Here is a 25661-nt window from a genome sequence, read left to right as displayed (position 1 = left end):
TTTACATTTAAATTAGACTCAAAATTGTGCTTCAGCCAAAAAAAATTACCAATAGTAAGCAAACGTTGGCTTGTCTGCCAGTAACATCCTAAAGCCTGTTTTTTGGTAGACGCTGCACATGGACACAATGGACTCAGCTGTGTAAAATACAGGAGCAGAGGTGTGTTCAGATTGACAAACCTTTGCTCTGCACACACACACACGCGCGCGCACATACTCAGGGATATAGGCACACACACCCCTACAAACACACACAGTCACACACATGCTTCAGTATAGATAGATATATACACACACACAGACAGAGACACAGACACAGACACACACACACACACACACACACACCCTTTCCCCCAGGGCTATAGGATTAAGTGGTCCAGCTGGCTGACAGCAAGCCCTTCCTTCCCACGTATCCTGCCAATGCCTCTTCCCACCCCAGCCCCTCGGCCCTGCTCCGCCAGCCAGCAAGGAGGACACACACCTGAACCTGACATCGATCTGCCCCAGCTTTTCCCTTCACACACACAAAGAATATCACACACTTTGGTATTCACGCCTGTGAGGGGTGGAGAAAGTGAAAGTCTGTAAAAGAGGAGAAAAAAATGCATGCTGAGAGGAAAGAGAGGGAGAGATACAAATAGAAAGGAAATGAAAAGGCAGGGTACACTTCACCTCTTCTCTATAAATGGTGACCAACGCCGTGTTCAGTGATGCAACCATGAGCTTTGTCTGGCTCTATTCCATAAAAGAAATATGATTTATTGAAAAGACGTTGCAATGTTAGTCGTAACAATTCACATAAACCATTATTCGATACAATATGATTCAGTGGTGTCTAGATTCAACATTTTATAATACACTGTAGATAAAGAGTGCCTGAAAATGCGTATTGTGTTAATATGTTCACGTTTCCATTTTCCGTTTATGACAGCATCCAACATGAAAACACATTTGAAACAAAACTTCTGCTTCGTGGTGTCTCAATCTAATACTGTAGACACAAGCTAATGTTAGCCCCAACCTAACACACCAGCCACAAGCTAATATTTGAGCCATTATACGAAATGATACAATTTGTTGTATTTTTACATCCCTTATAACAATATTAAATTAAATGAAATACATTAGTTATATTTTACATTGTGAGAAAAAATAACAATACAACATATTAAGAGACCTGGGTTTGAAAAATTAACCTCATAAATGAAACAAATATATTTCATAAGAGATATGTTTCCACCCAATCTGTGATACGCTCTACCAATATTTTCACTCTCTCAACCCAAACACACGTACCCGTCCATTAGTGGCAGCCATTAGTGGCATTAGTGGGTCAGCGCGTGTGTGGCCGTGGGTCAGGCAGCCTGCCTGTGCCGGTGTGTGTGTGCTGCAGAGCCAGATTCTTCAAGAGTCATGGCCTTGTGAGGGAGGAGGCAAAAACCTGGGCACGCATAATGGGCCTGTTGTTGGAGGGACGGAGGAGAGCGAGAACGAGAGAAAGAGAGTGGGAACGAGTGGGGAGGAATATAAAACATGACTGGATCCGATGTCAGTCTGCCTGCCAGGCCCATCCGGGGCTGCTGGCTCACTGTCCCGCTCGGTGTGTTTGCATATTACTCCACTGGGTCAGTTCAAGTGGAATCGCAATGAAACGCTGTTCACTTGACACAGAGATAATAACCTTGTGCATCTGACTGAGTTCATACAACCCATATGGAGTGGCACTGATGTATCTTAACTGCTTCAGCAGTGTGCACTTTAGTGTTAATATAAATGGTATGAAGTAAAGCTATAACAAAGTACAAATAAATAATCTATTTATTATTTAAAGATGATCTGAACAACTTCTGTCCACTGACCATTAGTCAAGAATAAGAGAGGTGAATTTGAGGAGCAAGAGCACGTACAGGTAGATTTGGCCTGATATAAAAATAAGCGCTGGGCTGCCGACAGGACTGTGCTGCTAAATCTGGGCTTCAATTTGAGCTGTAGTGATGGATAGCTAATGAGAAAGAAAAATCCATCCAGTACAACAGCAAAATACCACTGACACCGCTGATCGCTAACTCCCCGCGTAGCCGAGATGAGACAGGGGAGGAAAAAAAGAGAAAAGAAAAGAGAAAGCGAGGGGTAGACGAGGGAGGGGAGGGAGAGAATGAGAATGAGAGAGTGAGAGCAGGAGAAAAAAAAAATCACAATGATGACATGTAAGTGCAAAGACCGATTAAGGATTTACTTTCAAAAGGGCCTCCATTGATCTTTTTTGATAGACCTGCAATAAATCAAACCAGATTGACTCACATGAGAACGAAGCCTAATCCTTTAGTCAGATCCAGAAGAACTCAAACCAAACCAGCTGTTAATTTAGGCTTTACAAGATAAAGCAGAAGAAATCCAACCTGATGTACCCTAGGGCAGAGGCTTACATCATCTCTGTAAAGCAATCAACTTATTGCCAGTTTGGAGAGGTAATCAGGGAGCATGGTGTGGGTGAGAGAATGAGAGAGAGATAGAGAGGGTGGGTGCAGCGAGACAGGGTCTTAAAGGGCCAAGTGTAGAGCTGGTATGGGAAAGGCTAAGGGGGAAAGATGAAGGAAGGAAGGGTCTAGAACACTAGGGCATAGTAAAAGTGACAATAGAGACATAGGGAGAAGGACTCATCAGAGAGAGGGAGGGAACAAGGGAGGAAGTGGAGACCTTGGGCTTTACTTCTTCCCTGGGCAGCCTGTAATTTCCCAGGAGCTTGGCCTTGTGCCCATGGATAGTGCCACCTCGGTCATGCCCGGGCAACCACAGAGAGGCCACGCCACAGTGAGCCATGCTAATTAAAACAGTTATTTTTGTTTGCGTTCTCTCTTTTTTTTTTTAACCCGACTTCTCCTCTGGGCGGAAGTGTCGGTTAACGCCATCCAGCCCTTACTGGTTACATTTCTAATGTCTTTTTCAGCCCCACATCCTGTTTGTGTCCCTGTCTCTCAGTCTGTCTCTCTCTCACACACAAAGAGGCAGAGTGTGAGAGCATAAGATACATAGAGATAGAGACTGGTGGGGGGTGCATGATGTCCATGGAGGAAGGAGGGGTATATAACTCAAACAAAACACACGCTAACGCACAGGCACACTCATTAGGCCCCATGCTCTTGTCTGTAATGTTCTGTTTACTACACGCAACAAGATCAAATCCAAAATCCAATTCCAGGCCCCGACCAGGGCCCGTCATTCTAGTTCTGAAGGAGCCCTGAAAAAAAGCAGGCTCATCGTCTCTGGAAAGTGTCCAAGAGAAGCCAAGGCTCAGGAGTCAAAACAAGAGTGCATGTGAAATCAGAGAGAAAGCAGGAGCCCTCATCCCCCAGCCTCTCCGCACCCTTCTGGACACACTGGCTGCACACAGGGATCACTTGGACTTTAAGTGTCTGCTCTGCCCAACTAAACTCACATTGAATAAGCCAGGCTGGTGAGTTTTAACACATGCATACACACACATAGATCCATGTAAAGGAGACTGTCACTTCAGCTGCACTCTGTTACACATGCTATCTTTAGCTCCACACTGAAGCTCTTCCTTTAACCCCACACCCCCTCCTCCACCAGGTCCAGTGAGAGCACACACCACTCAGCTTCATGCCATGTCCTCTCTCCTCCCAGGGTCACGCTTTTAATTACGCAGAAACAGTAATCCCACCAGGCAGATGGCAAACAGGCTCGTCTCCCAATCACTGTATGCCCAATTGAATCATTACTGATGTTATTTGCTAAATTACAGCAAACAACAACTCCACAGAACAGGATTTGCTTGACCGACTAGCGAAAGCAGATGCGGCCTCTTGCCCAGCATCTGTGACAGAGATCAAAAAGGCGTGAAGAAACACAAGAGTGGGACTGGCTCTGTTTTAAATGAATAATATAATCAGTGAAAACAAATGTAGACTCTTATTATCTTTTGAAAAAACCAAATAAACAAAACAAATTCAGGCCTGTATCGGACTGGACCTTTCGAAACAACTTGGTGTGGTAAACCACATAACAAGCGCAATTGAGAAGTGACGAAAGTGTTCTTTTCTTAAAAGAGGGAACGAGTTTGGTTTACGGGCTTTACTCGGCACCGCGGTTTGTCTTTGGGGAGCATCCCAGGAATCCATTCTTTCCTGAAAACCCAGCAGCGAGCTCCAGTCCATAGCCTCGTTGCCAGAGCTCCATTCATCCTCCTCCACTCTCTCTGCCACTGGCTTCTGTCAACAATTAGTGGTCGTTTCTTCCAGCGTCTCAGACCGCAGCTCCCCGAGCGTTAAACTATGCAACCTCCCCATCAAGCCCTCAACATAAATTACACTCAGTGACAACGTCTGGGAAAGGAACGTCGATGCCAGCATTGAAACAATGCCTCCACTGGCGACAGGAACAGTGACTCCACCATTTACCCAGTGTCATTACGCACCAATGCTAAGCCCAATGCCATCACCCATAATAACACCAATAAAAATATTTGGAGCCTGTCTTCTCTGGTGTACAGCTGGGTCTGATTGGTCACCTGTCATTTTGCTTGGTGTTAATGGATCTCTGATTGGTGCATGTTCTGGCCAGGCCCCTGAGTATCAGGTTCCACACAGCAAGGAAGTGTTTCATGCCGTTGAGGGGTGCAGCTCCTCAGTCTTGCACCAGGGCAATAAATCTGCCCTAATCATCAGAGGACGCATCACTAACACACTACACTAACATTTTCGCTTTCATACAGCATGCAACAAAACAAGGGACACGTCCTGTTATTGTTTTTCCAGATTTATTATTGTCCCCTAGTGGGAAGAGGCCAAAGGGTCACAGGGACTATAGCCTTGCCCTTTCTCCCCACAAGTCAAATTATTTTAAGGCCATCTCACGTTTGAATCCTTATTAAATGGCTGGTAAAAACATTTGTCCCCCCCTTCAGCCTTAATAAGTGCAGCCAGACTCCCCCTAATGGGAACACTTGCGTCAGGAGGCACGTCTATCACTGTAAAATGATCTGAGGAGCATATAGAATAGTCCGAGCTGAGTTTTTTTTCTGTCTGTGTGTTGGGCGAGGAATTCCATTGCCCTACAGACTGTGGCTTGCAGTTGTTCTTGTGTCAGGGTGTGTGAGAGATGGAGAAGGAAGGAAGAGATGTCACTCCAACCCAACTGCAGGGTGCCTAGAGTCTGAAGGGGTATGGTTCCAAAGAGGAGATCTGGAAAACAGTCCAAGAAGCCTGGTAAAGCAGGGAGTTCCTAGTATATGCGCTTGGGATTAAAAAACAACTTCCTGTGGAAAGCGCAGAGCAGGGAGGAAGCCGGAAATTGCCCACATATCCATCAGACAACTGAAATGAGATGTTTCTGAAAATAGGCTGGGATCCATGATCTTTGGGGAACTCTGTTTCTGTTTGTAGGGAAAACTCGAGGGGAGTTTTATTACATATTTTCTTATGTCAAGAAAGCCGCAAGGAAGGTGCATCTAGCAGCCATCAGTATCACATCTATGCAGACTGAAGGAGCGTTACTCAGACCACAAAGAGCAATACAAGTGGTTCCCCTCAAGTGCAAAGAGTTTTGATCTCCCTGTCCTCTTGGACTCCTGCCCCAGAGGCGAGGGTTCGAGGCCATGGGCCACACAGCAGCTGTGAGGAGGCCGCTTGGCCAGCTGCCTGAGTCAGCTCTCGTTTCCTGACCTCAGTACCCGAGAGGCATGCAGTCAGGTGACTACAGACAAGCCCTCCTTCTCATCAGACACAGTAGCCACCCATGCGCACAAGCCATGGGACACAATTCAACCACTTCTCCTGCCTCCCTACCTTAGTCGTGGTGTTTGGTGATAGTGAAACCCAACATCCCCCACTATCCGCCCACTAGCGCCGCGACTCTGCTATCTGAAAAATCCGTGGTTCAATCTGCGGCCGCAAGCTGTAAACCGACGCCTCTTTCCTCCTCACTCTCCCCACGCTGTGACCGCTGCGTTTGCATACAGCTCATCTTGCGTAACTGTCAAGTGGTTTTTCACCCACGAGACATTACACACACTGAACAGAGTGAATTCACCCACTTCACATCAACAGATAAAGACATGGTGTACAGGATGGAGGGACAGATAAGCCACAACAAAAGAATAAGACTTCACTGTTTACACAAACAAATGAATAACTCTATGAAACTCTGAGGGGGACTGAACAAAATTTAGGGTTTCTCGTTTTGGGAAATACCTTTGGGAAAGGCCTCTTGCAAACATTAAGACACTGACCATTGTTGGGCCTTGCTGAAGAATCATGAGAAGAGTGGAGAAAAAAACATGAGTCTTTGGTCTCCAGCAAGCTGCACATGTCCACAACCTAAGCTTTGTGTGCCAGCAGTAAATAGCAGTATCCGTGCAGTAACTGTAACTTAATTGTAAACTTTGCAGTTCACTCAGAGTGTCAGAGGCAAACTGGGTCATAGCATGGACCACAAAAAGTTGCCCTGCTTGACCTGTATTCCCCTGCTTCCTCAGCCTCTCCTTCAAATAATGTAAACTACCGACGTCCACAAAGGTGAGTATACACAGTATGAGTGTATATGTGAAGGTTTAGACAGCAGACCGGTGCTGATTGAAGACTCTGGAGGTGCACATAGTGCTGCAGCTGCTGAGGCTGCTCAGTGGGCCGCGCTGTTCTCCCTGCCTCATTTGCACAGCCACGCCGCTCTCCTACACTCAGTGTATCTTTTTGTCATTTTGAAGCTCTGGGTCCATTTGTATTATCCCCCTGAAATGGCAGGAGGAGGGGTGATGGCAAAATAAGGAGGAGGAGTGGGTGGCAGGTCCAAAGGAGATCTCCAACAACACAACCACACGTCCCCCCTGCTAGACACAAACACACACCCACTCATCCACAGTCATGCACACACGTGCTCCCCTTGACTAATGTGCCCCGACACTCGTACATCACCCACAAATTGGCCAAATGAATTAACCACGGCCCCTGCTTAGCGTTACAGGCTTTAAATGGATTTTCCCTTTCCAGGTCTGCCCAATAATTGCGTTTATCCATCTTGTTGAAGCACGGTTTACACACTTGCTAACATCATGCCAATCCGGGGCTACATTTTCCGCTCCAGTGGCAGGAGTGGGGGAGATTTGTCACTGGATCACAACAGGTAATTCAAACAACAATTAGCTGATTCCTCCGTATGTCAATGTCTAGCTCCCTTGCACACATAGTCTTCGTGAAGCAAAGGGGATTTCTCCCTCTCTTGCACCGCCTTGCTTTCTCCACTCTCTCCACTGCCCTGCTTACTGAGATGAATTGAGCTTAGCCACACTTCAATATCAATCACCCAAACCACTAGGCTCTAGCAAACAACATCCCGAGGAGTAAACAGGGCCTGCAAGTATAGATCCTGACTCCACAACTTTCAGCACATACAAACAAAGGTACACAAACACAAAAAAAGGCACATACACACATATACGCACAAAAGAGACCATCTTGGGGCTTGTAGCTAAGGCTGCAGTAGGGGTCATCTCTACACTCTCGAGTGTTTGAACAGTAGTGCATTAGACACTGCGGGGCCCGTAGGACAATTGGGCTATGTAAACACTGAGGACTTCCTTCCCTGCAGTCCTTCGGGCTTGCGCTGAGACAGCCCACTGTTTAAACAGCTCTGAATTCCACAGCATGCTCACTACCAAACATCTGCTCTCTGTGGTACTAGCCCAGCAGAGCTTGGGACAGAGGCTGGGAACACACAGCCCAGGAGCACCCTCAGCTCATATGGACAGTGTTTAACACAACGAGCTCATTGAGCCAGAAACCACTTCCTTATATCTTAATCACAGAAGAAATAAAGCTACAGCATGAGCCCTAAGCAAAGAGCTGAAACCAGGAACGCTTAGCCCCTGACCTGAAATCCTGCCATTCGACGCCATCTGTTATGACAAAGCAGGCAATTTATCTCCACTGATATTTAAAAAATGCAAAGTGTGGACGGCTCATAAAGATAGAGGAGCAGTAAAGCTGGAGATAAAGAAAAACTATGTTCTAAAGGGCACCCCGACAGACGGAACGCTGCCATGGTCATGTGACTGCCGCGCGGCGTGGCTAAAACCGTCCACTGTCCAAAGCCAACAGCCTCAGGTCAGGATTAGGCCCTCTTTCCTTATAAATCACTCCCAACTCATCACTCCCTCTTTTGCCTCTGTCAGATAGCCAGCACAGACAGATTACTATTTACTATCAGTGACAGGCGCTCATCATCTCCATTAAACACGAAGAGCCATTGGATTACACGCCTCCTGTGTCATTGTGCTGAGCCTCGCACCCTTGAGATGAGAGCACATCATTACAATCTGGCTTCACATCACTGGCCACTACCTAATGTTAGCCACATTCCCTGTACCCCTGGGCCAGTCAGCCACAGATACACTTCCATTCAATTTACCCTCCTCTTGGTATGTAATTGACAATTCACTCAGCATGGGAAGTCAATTCCCTGCATTTTGGAATCGACTACGCTGGGTTTTCACACCGCTCTCTAATGAGATGTAGTGAGCGACAGTTGATCCAGGCTTATCCATAGAATGCAGACAACCACACACTGCATTTTCCTACCTACAGCATGGGCTTGCAAAACACTGTTAGCACCAGAGCATCTGAATGGAAGTGCACAGAGCTTTAGTGATCTAAGTCTCTGGTTTATATTTTAAACCTAGCGCTAACAAAACCTGCAGGAAATCACTTTAGAGGGCCTAGTCATGTGACCGCCAAAGTGCTAATCACATAAAATGTTATCTATATTGTTTGACTCCCTGAGATGGAATGGGATGGAAGTGCTGAATGCATGCACACTATCTACAAGACTCCAGGTTAGCCACCATTTCATGCCTATGATTCAGGGTGGAATACCTGTGTTTATAAATGGGTTTATCAGTGACAGCAGGACAAACCACACCAGCAAAGTTCAACTCTGTGTCTTTTTAGATTATTTATATATAAATATATAAATCCCCGCAACATTTCCTATTACACCATAAAATAAATCATTTTATTAATTCACTTGTTTCATTTATTCCCTAGAGGAAAGATTTTCTTCACCTTTTGCTCAGTTAGGTATGCAGTTCCTTTACCAGACAATCAGCTCAGCCGCATTTGTGTACATTCACATATATTCAACCCACACTCATTCACACACATACACACATTCTCAGGGCTTTGCTCTCAGCTTATCCGCCAGCAATTAAAAGTTTAATTGGAAGATTAAAAATACATGGGCTGAGTTTTATCACCTATTACTTTCTCAATTATGTGATTTACCAATACAAAACGCTCCCAAAGTATCTACAGGAATTAGTGCGGATTATCAGGGTAAACAGGATTTCACCTTCCACAATAGAACCTTCTAGAATCTCAATTTGCAATCAGCGTCTGAACACAGACTCATCTGGGTGATCCCAAATTAGCTCACTCTCTTATCAAAGAGAAACATTTCACAGAATAGTTTGGAATAATAAACAGGCCTACATAATCAACAAAAACAGAAAAGGCTGGTCAGACCTCATCTTTTTATACAGGCCTTAATAACATAATGACAAGAGCCTAATATATGCAACTTCTTCTTTCTTTCAAGTTAAAAATAGACGCTGATAGCATTTTATTTGTTGTTGGCTGACAAGGAAACAAATTGCAGTGAAAACAACAACGTTCATATTCTGTTTTGTGAGGCGGCATGACAGCGAATTGTCATTTATTCGGCTATTTATGAGACTGAAATGCTGTAGCTCAGCTGACACTGACACACAGTCAGTTGAACTTCCTGCCCTAAAGGTGCTCTGTACACTGGCACTGATTGCCATTATCTTTTCCAGTTTGACAATAAAAGTACAGTGAAATAATCAGGATATCGTACGCACACACACACACACACACACACACACACACACACACACACATTTAGCTACTCCTATCATTCGTCATAAAGAAGGTTAGAGGGGCAACTCCTTTTTCAACAGAATGCATGTCAGTGAGTATGCACTTTGGCCCAACCCGAGCATGTTCCAATGCAAACAAAAGCCCCGCGCAGCCGAATTCCAGCATCAGCCAAGCTTCTCTCCAAGACGTTCTGATGACGAGGCACGAATCAGGAGGAGCTAATAACTTAAGGAACAGGCCCAATTCATTAAAAGAGGAGAAAAGCCACACACATGGCTTGTCCATCAAGCAAGGCTATAAACTTGTCGCCTTCCCCCTTGTCTTTTCTCAGCCCCGCTGTTTTTTTTTTCCTCTCTTTTTCAAGGAAGATAAATGCAAGGCCTTGGGGCTCTATTGTTTGGACATCTAACCAGGAACTGTGGCCGCTCTCATTGCCCCAGCATTAGGAGCAATTATGCACCCTATTCAGATGGCCTTTGTGCATCTCCCTCCCTACCATCCACCCTGTGCACCCCCCCCCCCCACCCCACCCCCCCCCCGCAACCCCACCACAGCGGGCACACCGGCCCCTGTCTTTCCCGCTTTTCTTAACCTCCCTGCCCCCTTCCAGACCAGCCAACGTCACACACCAACCCCCTCCAACTACTTTACCCAAAAACATAATATTCCACTATTATCTTATCTTACAGCGTCAGGATATTTGATTTCAAATGATGAAAATATAATAGTAATAACTGTGTATCATCAGCTGACATCATGGTCAACCACCCACTTGCCATGTAATTTTTGATTGCAAATAAAGAAGGAAACTTCAAAACAAATTTAAGAACATAATGTACTTAAAAATAATTTGACATTTGAAAACGAATCATATAAAGACCGCTGAATTCATAAAATCCTATTTGCAATTTATTCAATACTTTGATTCTGATCAATAATAAATTGGGTGGTATTGTTACTAGCATGAAATATTTATTCTCTGCTCTTGAAATCAGTGATTTTAATGTTTTGCTAGAAGCGTATTTGCTGAAGTCATTTAAAAATGTATAAATTCCAAAATACCTGTTAATATTCTCTGTGCAAACCTGCAGTACACCAGTAAACATGTGCGTCCCCACTGTACAGAAAGGCCTACATACACATCTGCACAGAGCTATCACATTAGTACATGCACACTGTGTATGAACAGGACTGTCCACATGCACACGCGGGACACAGTCAGTAATATGATTTCCATGTTTTTGGGAGCCTCTCGCAGTATGGGCCAGCAGCACTATATTTAACAGATGACAAAAGTTGCATTCCAGATGTACAGTGCAATCTTTGTGCTGAACTTTATGGAAATGAATTGGGGGGGTGTTGGGGTGACCAGCACACAGCTGCTGAGCCAACACTGCTCCAGGAGACTTACAATTTACAACTGCTACAGCTTCCATTTATCAGCCAGGGGACAGCACCACGTTCACTGCTTTACAAACAAACACTTTGGAAGGAGAAAGGAGGGGAATATTTATGACTCTGGTATCTCTTCACATTGTGAAACTTTTGGGTGAAAATAAATATTTCTGCCAGAAAAGTGCAATAATTAAATGACTGATTATTCACGCCTGTGAAGCATTTTCTTCACGTTTAAAAAAGGATATTAGATCATGAAACGTTTATTCACATAAAGCTGGTGAATGCATTAAAAATGAATAATTATAATAATAAATGGGAAAACAAGAGATCTGAACTGCTTTTAAACGATGCAGCTCATCATCATCATCACCACCACCATTACTATCATCTTTAGATAATTGAGCCCAGCAAGCAAAAAAAAAAACAACTCAGTAAATATTTACAGCGCAAATCTTTTCCATTCATTCGCCAGGCACTAACAAAACCTTACTGTACTCTTTCTCTCACTCGCTCTCCTACATCTGCGATTCATTGACTTTACAATTTACCACATGTCGAGATGGGAGAGGTCGAGACTCCATCTGAATCATGGCACAAATATGCGAGTGATTTATTGTTTTAAAAACCGTGGGCCGATTTAGTGCAACTCCACTTTTCCTGAGCATTACTCCTATTGGCAGACCATGAACAATTACAGTTCGGACTAATTAAGCCCTGAGAATGTGCTGTGTGCCGCTAATGTCTCGCAGGCCCCAATTTCAGTTTAATGGTGCCAAACTTTGCTCCCCAACTTAACTCCCTCAAATCCAAAACAGATTGCACTTTTTTTTTATAGCTGTTTATCAAGCCTAAGCAAAATAGAGACCGTTTCTCTCCTACGTGGGATGAGAGAGACCAGGAGGAGGAGAAAGAAAGAAAGGAAGAAAGAACGAGAGAAAGAGGAATAGAGAGAGGGGAAGGGAAGAGGGAGACTTGCTTCCGCCATTCTTTGTAAACAAAAGTGATTTGCAAAACAAAAGGATGCCAACCTTCCAAACAAACCCAGAGTGTATTTTGTGGAGAGCAGCACAAAACATGGCCGCGTAGCTCAGTGAACCCCCTGCGGATAGCAATTAGGAGCCATTAACATGTAAAGCCAATTTGATAAGGTATGAGTCTATCCCCCTAAATCCGCATTAAACTATCTTTTGCACCTCGCGCGACAAGCTATTCAGCACGGCGGCAGAACACACATAATCCATATGATATGCCATTGTTGTCTAGGTATTAGTAAAAATGGCTAGAAAGATACTGTCGTACTGCCGTGGTCTATTAAAATTTGTTCATCCGAATCCACACAAAGGAGACGTGAATGCATTTTTACCATAATGAATAAATTCATTTAAAACAGCTTACAGTTAACAATGAAACAGCAGTTTTTAAAAAATCACAAATTGTTTTTAATTTACAAAAAAAATTCCACAGGGCCAGAACAGCACATAAAGAACGAAACAAAGAAAAGAAAGGAGGGGAAAAGCTATTGTGCAACAGCACGATCCAGCATGCCAGGCTTGCTGTGGAATTGCCACAGATTTCAGGGAACATCTTTCCCTTTACTCCAAAATGGAGCAGAGGACACTGGGTGTTGCAGGGTTTTTTCTTCTTCTGGTTCTTTTTTTAAACTACGCATAATTATACGTCGAAACTCGAAACCCCTGCCAAAAGTCTGCAGGCCTGAGGAATTATGGGGCCAGGGGTGGCGTCAAATATCTTAACATTCATAAGTCGGAGAGGCAGTAAATAAACCCAGAGGATTTACGGGCATAAAGCCCCTGCCTGCGCACTGCAAGCCAGGCCTGTGCACTGCCTCTGCCTCAGACCTGTTGAGGTGTGATGTTCCTCTACAGCAGCCTGCCTTTTCAACCGCGCGCACCGACGCCGCGGCCGCGCGCTTGCGCTTCCTGCCTCCGACCCGCTCCAGCCGAGAGGGCCGACTGGCTATTGTGTGCCGAGAGCGAGGAGGGGGGCCGTTAACGAAAGAGAAAAGAAGGGGGGACCGGCTCCGGCTGTGCAGCTTCATGTCAAAATCGCTAAACGCCACCAAGCCGTCATAAACCTTTTAAGGCCGAGCTAGTTGGAAAAACAAACTTCCCGTTATTACGGCCCTCGGAGGTCAGACTAATTCCAGCCCTCCTCCCCCCCCTTTCCCACTGGCACACGCTCCAGCCTGCAGCCCAGGCACAGGCATTTCATCACTATTGCACGAGTGGGTTTCAGGGAGAAATCAGCTGACACGAGGGCTTATGAAAATTCAAAAGATTTTGTCACTTTTCAGACATCGACCTCCACGCCACACGACCCGCTCTCACCAGCACCTTACATCAGCCGAGCCGTCTGGAAATCCGCCTCTAACATGAAGCAGAGGCACAGTAAACAGCCCAATTTGTACAACTGTAAACAAAAACGCTGCTATTCCTGTGCATTGTAATTTAGCAAAAGCAGAGGGCGTGCGCAAGAACGAAGGCGCCGTGGATGCACACGCTGCCGACAAGTGCTCGGTAAGGAAGGTTTGACTGCTTCAGCACCAGCCACGCAGAGTTCAGCCCCGTGTGTTTGTTAAAAGACAGACAGCTAATCGATGCTCAGGTGAATTATTTATTCTAGACTTAAGTAATGCGTTTATGAATACAACGGCTTTCAACTTCAAAGCTGTGTGGGTAGGACGCCCAGGCAACACACAGGTAGCGGGGTTCATGGAGAGAGGGAGAAGGAGAGACTGAGCAAGGAGGGGGGGGGGGCACAGGACAGTAAAGCTCATGCACTTGACAGCAGTACTAACAAGGCTAGGCTCCATTACAGTCATTACACTACAAGATCATCAATAACATTACAAGCAATAAAGCAATTCACCAGCAAGTGTATCAAAATAAGCTTTAGGTGAGAGGTTATGTTAACAGAGTATCTGACAACAGATGGCTGAAGATATTACACAATATGTGTAATAAGTGTATATATGTATATGTGTATATATACACACACACACACACACATATATATCTCTATATATATATTTCAGTGAAGCCCTACTCCTCTACCTAAGCTAGAAAAACTTTCTTCAAAGAGAAACCTTTAGATCAACCGCATCCCTCGCTGGAACTAACCACCACCTCTAAAAAACACCAGCAACACAGAGGAAAAAAGCACACGTGTCCGATGTCTCCTTCATTTCTTCAGAGAACATACATTTTGTGTTTTAAGTGGTCACAATTTCTTTGTGCATTGGATGAATATGTGTGCATGTTTTTGTATACACAAGAGTGTAGTCCCCCATAATTGGTGCCGTATTATAATAATTGGTCAGGTTTTTATCGTTTCTATGGTATTTTACACCAAAAGAGTTCTGTGAGTAAGAGAAAGCAAAGAATGGTGGATAGAAGACGCTGTCATGTGAACGCCAAATTCAACAAAGGAGTTTCTTTGGGAAAGCATGCTAGCGATGGCCATGCAATGACAGACACAGTCACACAGCAGTGACTCAATAAGACCATGTTTCACTAATATACAAAACAGACTGCCTCTTAAATACCACACATGCATGAGCATTTTTTAAAATCTGTAATTCAGCTACACTTTTTTATGTGCATATTAATATTTTCTGGCACTCCTTTAGTATGCTTCTTTTTTTGTTTGCTTAAACCACCTACTAAAATCAAATCAATAAAAATTCCTGTTCAGGCACTGAGCCAGATTCATTTTGTCTACAATTTGTTTAAACCTCATAAGATGAGATGAGCAGATCTTACAGCAATGCTTTGCCATTAAAATGATTACTATAAATACCAACTGTGTATTAAGAAAATTACCCCGTTAACGCACCACTAATGTCCTTTGGGACAAGGGAGTGTACTGGGAAAAAATTGTAGACATGCATAATTACATCACTGATGCTAATCTTTCAGAACAAAAATAAAACAAAATATAAAATAAAACAGGTGAATCTGCACATGCACGCCGCATTCCAAATACACATGCATATGAATTTATATCTTTCATCATAAAAGGTCAATCATGTTTTGCAAACTGCTGTCAATATAAACATAAATGTTTTATATGCTGTGCATATTTTATGTAAATATTTGCTCACTTTAAACGTGTAAACACTTCCGTAAAAGTCCTGCTGAATATTTCACTCAGTTAGATTTAGAGAGTGTAATGTTATGCATACATTCTGCCAGTCTCAGATTCATTGAGCTGAAGGCTCCTAATTACCATTTAACAGCTCAATGTGCCCATGCTGACCAGCCTCTCTCTGCCATTGTGCTTTAAGGATACAGGAGGCAACCACTCCCTCCCTCTTTATACATATATATATATATATATATATATATATATATATATATATATAAACTTTTAAAAATAAATAAAATGATGCTCACTGTGCATATGGTTGTAGCATGTAGCAAGAAACCATAGTAATCAATAAATTCAGCATTTTTAAATTTTTCTTATTACTATTAATAATCATCATCATTTGCACAAATGATAATAATAATAATAATGATAGCAAACAATAAAATAATAAATAAATTCAGAAATAATATATGATTTTTTTAAGATTCAGTCTATGTGTAATCAGAATGTGGTCTAATCTTAAAAACAAAATAAATAAATGTTAAAAATAAAATAACTTTTTGGATGGTAAGTGAGTGTGAAGTGGAAGTGTTTATATATGTGTGTGTGTGCGCGTGCGTGCGTGTGTGTGCGCGTGTGTATAAACATGTTTGGTTTTCGCTTTTTGTCTCGTTTTGTTGGGTTTTTGTCTCGTTTTGTTTTCCTGGGTGCAGCAGTGGCGGTTCAGAGCAGGCAGTGCTGAGTGAGCCTGAGCCTGTGAGCCTGCAGCGCCAGTGCCCTACAGCGGGAGCCCGAGCGCTGCCTCAGCCGCAACTTCCCAAACTTGTGCTCCTGCGCTCCTCGCGCTGAGCTGCTCGGGCGGCTCGCCCTCCGGAGCTCGCGCCGTGTCTGAGCGCGTGTGCTGTATGTGTGCGTGAACAGAAACGGGTGAAATAAAGCCACTTACTGTGCGTGCCGTCGGAGAGAGCGATCCGTTGGGGAGGTAGGGGCTTGTTAGATCGGGGATCATTATAAATGGATAGCCCGGGTACGGGGGGCTCTTGAACAGCCCTCCATCTTGCCTTTTCGCAGCTAACATGGCGGGGGGGAAAAGAAGAAAACTTTTTTTAGGCACCTTCAAACAACTTTTTCCTCTCTCTCTCTGCCTGTCTCTGTGAGTGCAGTTCAGAAGCACGGCTATAAGCCGCGGCTTACGCCTCGTGTACTTCTCTCATGTAAGGAAAAAGTGTAGAGCAAGAGAATTTTAGAGAAAAGAACAGAGTCACTCACCCTCCTCTAAACTTTCTCGTGTTTTGTCTCTGAAAGTTTCCGACCTAGGCGGAGGCCGTCTTTCCGCCTTCAAATGCAACCAAACACAGGGAACAGCGGTTAACAAACACGCTGGCAAAAGCGGCAGCTAAGCTTACTTTTATTAAAGCAGCTAGCAAAGGCACAAAGGCAGGACATTGGGCGCTTGGCGTTAGCAGTTAACCTAACTTACACACACAGCAAGAGAAAAGTGCAGTAAGCGGGGTAAACGGAGCGCCGCTGCAGTGGCCAGAGTTTTTCGTCGCTTACCTCCGAGTCCGAAGAGCTGTTTTGGTTCGTCTCTGACTCGTTCACGAGAGAAGACTTGACATCTGCTAAATCCCTTTCTGCTGAAGAGTTCTCCGAAATCTTTTCTTCCTGCTCTCCTTCGTCTTTGAACGAGATCATTTCATCGTTCGCGCCCAGATCGTCCCCTCCACCGCCGTTCAGCTGCGGCATTTTCCCGAGCAATTTTGGGGGGCGAAAAACGCAAAGTTTTTAAAGCCTTGATCTTTGCGATCCCGAGTCCCGAGGATTTTTTTCTGGAGTTTTTAGGGGTCTGCCCTGGCGTTTCCCCGAGCACTGGCGGTTAGTAGAAAACTAAAAAAGAGGGGGGATCTTGGCAGAAAAAGAAGCCGGAGATGGAGCCGAGGCGCTCGGATTGAGTGAGTTGAAGTTGGTCGGAGTGGTTTTCAGTTCAAAGGCGGCGCTGATTGACAGATAGAGAGGGATGGAAATAGAGAGAGTCTGGATTCGGGATTATTGACAGGGAGAAACACACAAGAAACTAATGAGATTCAAACAGGGAGGGACTTGAAGTGACGTTTTCATAAATAGAGAGGGGCAGGAAAGTATTGGAGAGAGAGAGAGAGGGAGAGAGAGGGAGAGTGTGAGCGAGTGAGTGGAGAGAGGGAGAGAAAAAAAGGCTTGAGGAAACGGGCAGACGAGAGAGCAGTTTGAAAAGCAGGGAAGGAAAAGGCAGCTTTGGTGAAGAGCAGCAGAGTTTAGGAGAGTCGCCCTGTTTGCTTTAGTGCTGGAATGGCGGATCAGGCGGAAGCGGCACACACAGAAAGAAGGAAAGAAGAGAAAGACTGATAGATAAATAGACACTCGGACTGTCTCGAACATACACACACGGGCAGACTTCTCCAACAAGGCAATTCAGTTCGATCCCCTTTTTCCTCCTTCCGTGATGAGCTGGGATCAGCACATTTTTACGGCTTTTATTTGCCAAAAAAAAAAAATCAGTCTGCTCACGATTAAAGAAAATAAAAAATAACGTATCGAAAAATGTCTTTTCATTTATTAATGAAACATTAAAAGTATAAATCGACACCTTTATTGTTCATTTTATTGAAGTTTATTTTATTTAAAATAGATTTTATTACAAAAAAGGAAACAAAGAAAAAGAACAAATGCTTTAAAGCTTCAACTAAACCAGTTTTATAAATGTATTTAATATTTACATTTTTTAAACTCTCCATCATATATATATATATATATATATATATATATATATATATATATATATATATATATATATAAGCAGTTTTAAAGGCAGGGTGATGTAGGTTAAAGGCATCACTCCTCTGCTCCTGTACTGAGTGTGTGGGATGAGGAGGGTCGGCAGTGTCCAGCTGGGTTAATAAGCACTACCTGCATTCAAGGTTAATGAAAGAACAGGGCCTGGACTTCACTGCATATCTGTGTCAGTACATGCTCTAAGTGCACTGGAGAAACAAAATCAGAATATGTGTAAATCTGTGGGTTCAATCATTGCTTGCCTATTATCACAATTAAGCAGTCTATAATAGTTGATGAAGTTATAAACAATTCAACCTATAAAAAGTCTTTAGTAATTATTACAGCTTAATTCATGACACACCCTGCTCATTTCTTATGTCTAGCTAATCGCTGTCATCTTGTGTGTACATGAAACACCCAAAATAACTTCTGCTAGCACAGCATTCATCCTTTTCAATATACTCAGCTATCTCCTGCTCAAAGAACCTGTGTCCAGTCTGCTCAGAGCCAAGCACTAGAGTCAGCTACACAATCAAGGTCATACAGACTTCAGAGAGAATGAAGACTGGTTCAGCTCCTGCTGGATTTGGAGTAGTACATAATTTCTATCCCTGCTCTTTATATTGCTGAATGGAGTGATTACCCAATAGCAGTGGTCTGACAAACCCACAGCAATACATCGTAACAGCATGTATATACAAAGCAGTTCCATCTACAGCAGAATAAAATCTGTGCTGCATAATAAATGTGATATTACGCATCAAAATTGCATCGCATATTGTAAAGCGCTTTGTAATACATTCATGTTGGGATTTCTGACAATAAGAAACATCTTTCATTGAAAAAAATGGCTTTTATATTACGTATAAAGTGTTTATTTTGAATTCTTAGTATTTCAAAATAGTACCAATTCTTAGTATTTCAAAATAGTACCAATGCCTATTTGTAGCCTATTTTAATGAACCTAAGAGAACTAAAGGAGCGGATGCTCTGATACTTTACTGAAAGAGCAAGATTAGTTTGTTTTAATTGTGTACCTTTGGCTGTGATAAAAGAATCAACTAGACTGGACAGATAAGGCTCAGTCTTCAATGTGTACAGTCAGCAGCAGAAAGATGCTCTGCTGCTTTTTAGCTCAGAAATCTGGAGCCTGCAGATAGCAGACCAAAGCAACGGAGCTCCTAGCCAGCATCTGCCTGGATTGCCTCCACAGGTTACTGAGAGTTCACTCAGATTGGGTGCGTTGTGTCAGGCTTGTGAAGCCAAACCTTTCACTTTTAGTTCTGATAGATCTAAACTTGTGGTCGTCTCCCGGGTTAAACCTCTGTTAAGCTTTATCTGGATGCCTTTCCGTATCAAATATGTTCTCTAAACCAGTCCAGCAAACACTTGAAATTAAAATCTTCATTTCCAGGCATTGAGACCAGGTGCTCGATCTTTGATTTCAGCACGAGGGTCCGTATGTCACCACGCACACTCTTCTGAGTAGAGGGATGGTACCTATTGAGCCCCTAGTTGCTAGTCTATTGCAGCAGGGATACATAAATCAAGTCTGTGTGCAAACAGTTAATTACCCACAATGCCTTCATGTTCCCATACTGCCTGAAATGGCTCTGTTGTTAATTAGCACATTATGGGCCTTGTTAATGGTCTTCCTGCTTGTTTTCATAGTAACAATATGTGCATTTTAGAAAGCTGTTTAATGGTAACAACAGCCTGATTTATGCCAGATACCCTCTAAGCTAGCTGAATAAAACAATATAAAGTTTTCTGGCTTTAATAAGTGGAACTTGGCATTTAACCTTTCCGCATGTAGTCAATTGCAAATTTCCCCATTGTGAGACAGACCACTAACCATTTTAGCATTTTTTCCCCTGAAGAGTTCAGATAAATTATATCTTGTGAATAATGAGCTGGATATCCACAATAATGTGGTTCTAATAGCTCTTTACATTCGGCATGTGGGGGACAATGTTAGAGAAAATCATTTTAGCTTTGTGTGTTTATGCAATATTCCTTTTATGATGCATGTTTTAAAAGCAAATACAAAACAGGAGCTAATTTCATTACCAGTTTGTAACCATGTAATTGTTTTATTTAGCTATTTATTTATTTTGACTAGATTATAGACAACAGCTCTATTCTGAGGGCCTGCTTCTCAGTAAATAATAATGTGAAAGATTCAGACACACATTGTAAACAATTCTCTATATTTCCATGTGAAGCATCCATAATTCAACACAGCCACTCTGTCAAATCTGAGGTTTTCATAGTATTTAAAGGGCCTATATCACGGGAAATTGAGTTTTCTTTTTGGAAAGAGTTTGATGTTGCATGTAAACACTATTAAAGTATCAAAAACTGAATGGAATAACTGCAAAAACAGCCCATTTTGAATTCGCTATTTTTGTTATGTCAAGAAAACATATGCTTGGTCATTTCATGGCTAAATGGCCATGAATTGACCAAGCATATTGTCATTAGTTTTCTGGAGATCATGAGTTATTTATATCACAATCATGACATAACACATTGTTTATCAAGATAACAATTGTTGTGCTGTGATGATGATAAAATTAACAATAAAAGAAAATAACTCATTATCTTTGAAAAGAGGAGGAAAAACCCTCTAAGGCTTCCCTATATATCCACATGTACAGCCCACAGCAGTTTAGCTCCACCCATTCATACTCAAGGTATAAAGAGTGTTTCTGCCTTGACTGCTTTTTTAATAAGGCGCAAAAAAGGGCAGCCAATCAGAACAGAAGGCATTTACATGTATCTATTCTAAAGGTACAGTAACAAAAACAGCCTGTTTAATTCAAAGAGCTAAAAAATGCATTACTTTTTTTTTCAAAAAAGTTTTTTTTGTTCCAAACACATCAACTTTATGAATGGGCATCTGGAGAAAAATAATTTATATAAAAAAATGGATTGTAGAATATGGGCTCTCAAACATTTGGTAACAGTTGTTGAGGAAATAGTCGAATCACCTCATTCTGAAGACAACAAACTAATTAATGAAACTGATTTAATTTTTCCCCTTTTCTTGGGGCGACACAACATTGCATCATGTGTAAACTGTAAATTGAAACATTGGGGTTATGTCCGGGACACTTCACCTCTCCAGACACTTGGTCTAGCCAAGCCTCCATGCCTCACCCCTGCTGTGTCCAGGATACTGTATGGTGGGAAATGTATGAAGGAGTGCAGGAAAGCTACTTCTGTTTTCCAAAACAAACAGCATGCTTTTTCAGACATGGATGTGATGGTCATTAATCAGGGGGCGTTTGGCCAGCATCAGTATAAACATGTAGCACCTGAGCTGGTGCATCTTAACCATGAGTCTGTGTGTATTCATGGCTCTTATGCTCTGTGGTTGTATGGAAAACTGCAGCCAAGTCACACACACAGCAAAACGTCTGCCATCACACCAACTCTACATTACACACAGGATGAACTTGTGACCTCTGGGTTATCTCCCAGTCACACACTGGACCTCTGAGCTGCTCTCTGTCGCAATCGCATGTGCCAAAACACATTTTGTTCATATCGCCATTGTCATATCAACACCTCACATCTCTGTTTTTATTTATTTTTATATCATTTAAAACCATGCGCTGCCCTTCATAGTTTGTGAACATTTCATGATGAATGGACCTAAATTACTTGGAATGAAATCTACCTACATTAACATACATTATAGTAAAAGAAATGATTTTCCTTCTTCTGTAAAGTTACTATCTCGGAAATGTGAGGTTTTGATATGATTGTGATGAAGTAGCTCGACAGATTTTATTACCTCTATATGTCCATATATATAGCCATTTACATCTCAAGCCATTTTCATACAGCATTATACACATCATACAACCAAAGACAGGCAACATGCTTTGAGAATGAGCTTAATTTCCCAACTCACAACTCACTGTCAATGAACCTTTTGTTATTGTCCAGTAATGTGTATTAATTTCTTCTACATTATTATTTAAAGTCAGCTGTCTAAAAAATGGTTTTATATAGAACCAAAACAATTTTTGCAACCGTAACAAAGTGTAATGTAAAGGCTCCACACCTCCAAAAAAAAGAGTGTGATTAGAAACAGAGGTTGTATATAATACTATTGATGCAAAATCTTTTGGATTTTATATTGTTTGTATAGTCTGAGCTGAATTTTGCTTTTATACTTCAAACTGGTGAAGCAGGTTGGTTAGATAAGCCAGTGAAGCTTTAGTTTGGGTGCTTCTGATGGTTTAGATGTGATACTTGTGGTTTTGTTGGTTGGTTATGTGGGTTTTGTGGTGGATGGTTAAGTGAGGTGGAGAGCCATGCCTTTGTGTCTTCTTTAACCTGCCATGTTTGTGTGTATGAATAGGAAACAATGGCATGTCAAAAGCTTTGGATTGGATGCATGTGGAAAAAGCAATGCTGTTGTGACCCCACTTTGTGCTGCTGAGTGAAAGAGGGTCTTCTTTAATGACAGCCTTGTGTTTTGGGTGAGGTTGTGCACTGTTGCGGGGGGCCCATGGCCAATTGTTCCCGGAGAGGCTGAGCACCTCAGCTGTGGAGCTTCTTCCTGAGCAGGACAGAAGAACAGCAGGCCGACTCTGACCACAGAAAGAGCAGGAAAACATTTCAAGAACAGCCAGAAAAACGTGAAAATCAGCACAGAGCAGAGAGAGACAGAGAGAGACGAGGGCAGGAGAAATAATGGGAGAGATAAAGATAGAGAGGAGGTATAGATTTGGTAATGAATATTGAGTTCTACTGAACCTGATGTTTCATTAAAAATGCTTGTGTTCTTAGTCAGCATTGCTCCAGATACATTAGTGTAAACACTTATCTTTGCTTGTCGATGCTAGTGTGAGAATGTTTGATCATATCAGGTTGTTCCTCTCATTGCATTGTTGAATAGTATTGAACAGCATATATGCTTACATGTATAACTCCATACTTATATTATAAAAGCTTAGTAACCCAGTAATTATGCAAAGTCAAATTATTAACAAAGTATTAATTATTTGATATGAATGTGTTATGCTTCATTACTAAAGAACAAACATGACAAGTACATCTTTTAAGATAGGGTTCCTCAATGATTCCTTAGTAAAAGCTTTTAAAAAAGGTTTCAATAACATAAATAACATAATGCAGCTAGTATAATCTAATAAAACAGCTATACATCACTGTGCAAAGCTACTGTGCGAGGTTTGGGCACCTGTGAAAATTATAATTAAAAAGCTCATTTATTTGGGCAGTAAATGTTTATTTGCTCAGAAAAACACTAACATTTGAATAAATACAAATAACATTAATACAGTAAGTAGTGATTTATGTTTGTCAACAAGTTTGTTTAACCTTTTCCAAATCTCTCCTCACAGCAGCTCAATATTATTGCAATGCCTTATTATGTTAAATCAAGTGTTTTGGGGAATGTATTAAATCTCTTGGCTGGGGTTGTCTAAGAGAAATCTTTGTTTTTCAAATTACTGCTTTTCTGAAAAGAAGAAATTTGTGTTACTGGTTACTGTATTTACATTTGTTTGCATCTATTTTAATGATATATGGTATTTTTAGGTGAATAACACAATTACTGCTGTGATAAATGGTTTTAAAGAATGTGCTTATGTGCATAAAACTTTTGCATAGTACTGCATGTGGAACTGTGACAACTCAGAGAACAATTTAAATACATGAACTATTCTCAGCAGTGATGGAAAAAGCTGTTACATGGTTCTGTTAAAACTTCTCAAGTGGTCACGACATCAGGTCCAGACTTTTCTCACATACTTCTATGTATTAAGACAAGGTCAGCCAGTTTATGCTGTTTTCTAACTTGTTACTGAATAACAAGCCTTAGGATGTAGCCTGGGACCTATTTTGTATTGCATACACCTCTATTAGCTGAGATGCTAATTAACATTAACGTTAACGTTACATTTCATTGAACATGTTGTTAAACATGTTAGAGTTATTTAGTTAAAGACATAGTTAAAGAAGCAATCCATTCTAATATCACTGGTAGTTTTTCAAATTCAGGGCTCAGCCATTTCAGCAGTTTCAGTGCAGATGAATGGTGGAGGAAAGTGGTCCCAAGACTCAGATCTCATCAGAGCCTCTGCTGAGGCCTTGTTTTAGGGTAAAACCAGGCATGGTTTTCATACCAGGGGCTTAATTAAGAAATGAATGCAGGAAAATCAATTTGCCCCATGTTTGCCTCTATTGCAACATCAACACTTCAAGCAAAAAGCAATCAATGGCTAACACACGGCTGAACAAAAGATGCTCTTCTTTTATTTGGAAAGTTGTAGCTGCAGGTTTCTGAAACACATTTTAGTAACAAAACACAGGTGAATTCTCTGCTGATGTAGAGTGGAGGGGGCAGAATATTTTACGGAAGGTTATTGTCGAAGTCTGTGAGGATTTGCAGTTTTAAAAGCCAAATTGATCCTTCAAAAGCCATTGTTATTCTTTCGTTAACTACATGCATCACATTTTGACTGCTTATCTTGTTTATGTCCAAAATTAAATGACATGGTCAGAAGAAGGTAGAGGTGCCTAAACTAATACTCAAGTTATTGAATAATTACTTGAGTAGAAATAAAAATTACCTTTCCAAAAAAAGAATGTGCATAGAAGTGCAAAAATATTAAATATTAAAGTTAAAAAAATTTACTTTGAGAGGAACGTATAGGAACAGATAACAGATGATTTAGAAGTACTTTTTGTTTGGTAGTCATCTATGTTCTTGTACTATATTCTTCAAAATAAAGGTGCCAAAAGGGTTCTACAAGATAAAAGGTTCTACAAAGTACCCTTGAATTGGTACTGAACACTTACATTATAGGAAGACTCTCTGAGCCTTTAAAATGTTCTGCACTCTGACAGATCTTATTCAAACATAGTTCTTTATGGAACCAGAAGTGTCACTTAAAGAACCCTCCTGGCACAATCTAAACTCAGGAACCAGCAAATTGTCACATTTGTAGGCAGTTTCATGTTACACTGATATAATATGAATTAACAAATATTTTGAAGGTCTAAATGAAAATGTAAGGAATTAAAAGGAACAAAGAGAAAGGACAAGTAATCACTTTCAATAATAACTCCAAGTCTCCCAAAATAATCCTTAAGTACTGCAAAGAAAAAGTGCAATTACTCAAGTAATTTCACCTCCAAACATGTCATAGTGCATGTAACTGAGTAAACATAACTAGTAACTGTTCACCCAACACGGTATTATGTGCGGGTTGTAGTGGATAATGAAGAACCTTCTTTCTGAATCCTCATTCCGAAAGGTCAACGCTTCACTGCTAACGACTTTTTTCACAGCATAACAGCCTTGAGCTCTATTTCAGCATAAAACGGACAGAAAACAGACTTCTCACACTTCCAGAAAGCAATTCATGAGCTGAATAAAGGCGAGGCTGAGGG

General features: G+C 41.9%; 1 protein-coding gene across 18 annotated transcripts in view; it reads right to left on the bottom strand.

Moving 5' to 3' along the window:
• The window catches only part of tcf7l2 (transcription factor 7 like 2), a 98754-nt gene extending 81258 nt beyond the window's left edge, over positions 1-17496 (bottom strand). For 4 of the 18 annotated variants that reach the window (XM_017696053.2, XM_017696054.2, XM_037544089.1 and 1 more), the window contains exons 1-3: positions 16974-17488; positions 16686-16752; positions 16363-16487 (exon numbers count right to left, since the gene is read on the bottom strand). In XM_017696053.2, coding sequence (XP_017551542.1) covers positions 16363-16487; positions 16686-16752; positions 16974-17162 — 381 coding nt within the window. In that variant the 5' untranslated portion in view covers positions 17163-17488. Of the gene's footprint in view, positions 1-16362; positions 16488-16685; positions 16753-16973 lie in introns of all 18 variants that reach the window. The other 14 variants (XM_017696046.2, XM_037544092.1, XM_037544093.1 and 11 more) reach the window with 7 other exon arrangements.
• Between the last annotated feature and the right edge of the window lie 8165 nt (positions 17497-25661).

Source organism: Pygocentrus nattereri, chromosome 13 (genome assembly GCF_015220715.1).
Source record: "Pygocentrus nattereri isolate fPygNat1 chromosome 13, fPygNat1.pri, whole genome shotgun sequence".
Taxonomy (NCBI): Eukaryota; Metazoa; Chordata; class Actinopteri; order Characiformes; family Serrasalmidae; genus Pygocentrus; species Pygocentrus nattereri.
This window is presented reverse-complemented; position numbering and strand designations above follow the sequence as displayed.